The sequence below is a fragment of the Trypanosoma grayi genome (genome assembly GCF_000691245.1).
Source record: "Trypanosoma grayi strain ANR4 Tgr_1197_V1, whole genome shotgun sequence".
Taxonomy (NCBI): domain Eukaryota; phylum Euglenozoa; class Kinetoplastea; order Trypanosomatida; family Trypanosomatidae; genus Trypanosoma; species Trypanosoma grayi.
The window spans coordinates 1,065-4,479 of NW_008826816.1; the positions used below are offsets into that span (position 1 = coordinate 1,065).

Here is a 3,415-nt window from a genome sequence, read left to right on the forward strand (position 1 = left end):
AACAACAACAACAACAACAACAGCGAACAGAAACGAAAGGACTCAACTCCCACCACTGTTCTGTGAGTTGCCTTTCACGTGCGGTTGGGCGGACGTGTCGATGCGCAGACGTTGAGCGCTGTTATTGAAGCACAACAGCACTGGGAGGAGCGGGACTGGTCATCTTCCGCCTTACAGAAACAGTCACGCATTGTACATACAAACGCTACATATTGATACATTTCTGTATTGTTACATTGCTGCATTGACACGTATACACACATACCGAAGGCAAGAAGAAATACAAAAACAACAACAACAACGAAGAAAAAAAAATATTAACACAAGGACAGCCGCACGCAAGAGAGTGAGAGAGGGAGAGAGAAACACACGCAAACAAAAATAAAGGCGCCAGCGTGCGCGTGGGTGGAAAACGCAGCGGGGCGAACAAGAGGGAAGACAGGGACTTGGGCATCCACAGACAGGCATAGAGAACTAGGAGGTAGTGAGTGGAGTAGGAGTAGGGAATAGGGAGGGGGACCGGAGATGTGGTCGTTACTGCGTCGTCCAACCATGGCGCGTGTACTGCGAGCGCCGCCAGTAGCAGCAGCAACATCAACAACAACAACAGCAGCAGCAGCAGGAGCAGGAACACGTTGTATCTCTTCCGTCGCGCCGCAGGACCGCCTTGCGGTGGATGCGTCGCCGCTATCTTCATCAGTATCATCAGTAACACCAGCATCAGCAGCAGTATCCGCCGCTGCTGCTGTGCCGCCGCTTCCGCTACGCCCTGAAGCAGGAGGGATCCCACACACCCCGGTGGATGCTGAAGCGGCAGCGGCGAGGAGCTGCCGCGACGTCAAGGACAACGACGAGTTAGTGGCAGCGCTGCAGCGCGTGCGTGCGGCATTGCAGAAGTACCGCGAGCACCCCCCTACCACTTCTTCTTGTGCCGTTGCTTCTCCAGTTAAAACAACAGAAACAGCAACAGCAGAAGCAACGGCACCGCTTCTCTCGTACGTTGCGGCGGCACGCGACACCGAGCTTCTGGCGTCCGTAGTGCTGCTCCTGGAGAAGGACGCCAGCTTTGGTCCACGTCTGCTCGCCGCATTGCCGGGAGACTCGCTGCGGCTGGCACTCGTCATCGGCACTGCGCAAGAGTACTTCGGGCAGGATGCTGTTGAGGCGCAGCTGCGCGCGGTGGACAAGGACAACGACGACAATATCTCCTCACAAGAGTACGACGCGTGGGTGGAGTCTGCGGTGCGGAAGCGCGCCGCCACGCGGTTCGTCATGCCGCGCGGCAACGCTATGCCCTCACAGGAAGCAGCAACGTCATCCTCATCAGGGTCCGTTTCCTGGCGATTGTGGTACCACATTGCGTGGTCTGCGGCTGTTCCTTTCATGGCGTTCGGCATGCTCGACAACACCATCTTTGTGACGGTTGGTGACACCATCGACAAGAGCTTCGCGGAGGCGTTGGGTCTATCAACTATGGCGGCCGCAGCCCTCGGCGGCGTGGTGTCGGGGACGGCAGGCATTCAAATGCACGGCCTCGCGGACCGCATGACACAACGCTCGCGTCTTGCGCGGGCGCCGAAGTTGACGGCCGCGCAGCGTGCCTCCGCCTCGCATGGAAGCGCCGCACGTGCGGGAAGCACGTTTGGTATGATGCTTGGCCTCGTGCTCGGCATGACACCGCTGCTGTTGCTGTCCTCCCCCGCCTCATAGGGCAGGTATACGTATGAGTATACCTAGATTAGTTGCTTGTATTCATGTTTGTGGAAGGGAGAAAGGCGGAATGGAGGTGAGGTGGTGGTGGTGGTGGTGGTGGGGAAACAACGGACAACTGTGAGGTTGAAATTGCTTTTTTTTTCGTTTCAGAGGCGACACATGGGCGAGCGAGTATATATATATATATATATATATGTCTCTGTGTGTGTGTGTAGGGGATGGGGGGACGGGGGCGATGAATGCCCCGGGATATGTTGAATTGTCCTGCTGTTCCCGTATGCCGTGCGTGTGGCGATGACTGCTGCCATGGTAACGGAGCAGGCTGGCGGGGAGTAACAGCGGGCGCAAATGCAACGCGATACACGCCGTTGCGCCGCACCGACTATCGTTCTCTCACACGTCCTGCTCCAACTCCGTAGTGCTGCTTCTGCTGCTGCCGCACGCGCGTGTGTGTGTGCGTGTGCTTGAGCTTCTTTATATGACTGCAACTTCATCTCACTGGTTTTATTTTCCGTGACTATGTGCAGGCGCCCGGCAGCTACTCGTGCTGTGCGGCCAGCGGCGTCCCTTTCCCTTCTTATCACCAAGAAAACAACAACAACAACAACTCACAAACACAGACACACAGAGGCACGACCCCACAAACGTGTGCGCACAAACGCGGCTCTGTTGCGCGTTCTGTTTTTGCTTTTTTCCCTTTCTGCTTGTGTGGAGGTGCTCTCTCTTTCATTCTGTTCGCTCTCCTCTGTGCGTTTTGGAGAAGGTGCCTCGCACGGCAAGCAAAAGAAAAAAAAAGGAAAAGGAAAAGGAAAAGGGAAACCAACCCTCCCAAAAAAACAACACAAGAACAGCGGCAGTGGCTGTGTGTGACTGGGCCCAAGCACAGCATCGCACACGTGGAACACCGCAGCAGAGGAAAGCCAACGAGAACACAGTTGGAGTCTGAGAGTGGAGGATAGTAGAGACCGAGAGAAGTACAACCCCGTACGGCAGGAACCCGTTTGACGGCGGAAGCAGCAGCATGACGGAGAGCGCATACCTGAAGCACAGCGTGGGTCCGGTGCTCGCCAAGGCAGTGGCGGAGACGGTGCTCGCGCAGCCCAGCAACCCGCAGGAGTACCTCGCACTCTACCTGCTGCACGTGCTGCAGGAGGAGGAGCGCGCCGCCGCCACCGCCGCACGCAAGCAGAAGGTGGAGGAGCAGCGGCAGACTTGGGCTAGAGAGCGCGCCCTGCGTGAGAAGCGCGCCGCTGACACGATACAGCGCTTCTTCCGACAATGCAAGAGCTCGCTGGATGCACGCCGCGCAGAGGAGACGGCGCTGTGGAACAAGTACGAGGATGCCGTCGCGGAGGTGGAGGAGCTGCTGGACAGCGACGAGGCCGCCGCTGCTGCTTCTGGCGGAAGGGCCGAAGACGCAGCGCCACCGCGTCGTGGCGGCGGCGGTGGTGGCGAAGAGGAGGAGGAGGACGAAGGCGCCCTCGAGGATGCCGCGGAAGCGTGCGCGGAAGCCCGCGGCGAGTTCTACAAGGCGCAGCGCTTCATGCTTTACACGCGCAAGGCACTCATCGGGGCGCTGAAGACGCAGCTGCTGGAGCAACGCGAGCGGGTGCGCGTGGAGCAGGACCTCATGCACGGCATCCTCAACGCTACGACAGAGGAGATGCAGGAGCGGGAGGAGGCCGAGGGCGCCGCTGCTGCT

The 3,415-nt window shown here is 58.4% G+C and overlaps 2 protein-coding genes across 2 annotated transcripts; both read left to right on the plus strand.

Moving 5' to 3' along the window:
* Positions 1–525: 525 nt before the first annotated feature.
* On the plus strand, positions 526–1,710 carry DQ04_11971000 (hypothetical protein; the record flags this gene model as incomplete). Its single annotated transcript, XM_009316652.1, has 1 exon — positions 526–1,710. One exon carries the CDS (start codon positions 526–528, stop codon positions 1,708–1,710), a length of 1,185 nt encoding a protein of 394 aa, XP_009314927.1.
* Positions 1,711–2,734: 1,024 nt separating this feature from the next.
* On the plus strand, positions 2,735–3,415 carry DQ04_11971010 (hypothetical protein; the record flags this gene model as incomplete). The annotated part of the gene is made up of 1 exon (XM_009316653.1): positions 2,735–3,415. A coding segment is annotated over one exon (681 nt), but the record flags the coding sequence as incomplete, so codon positions are not given.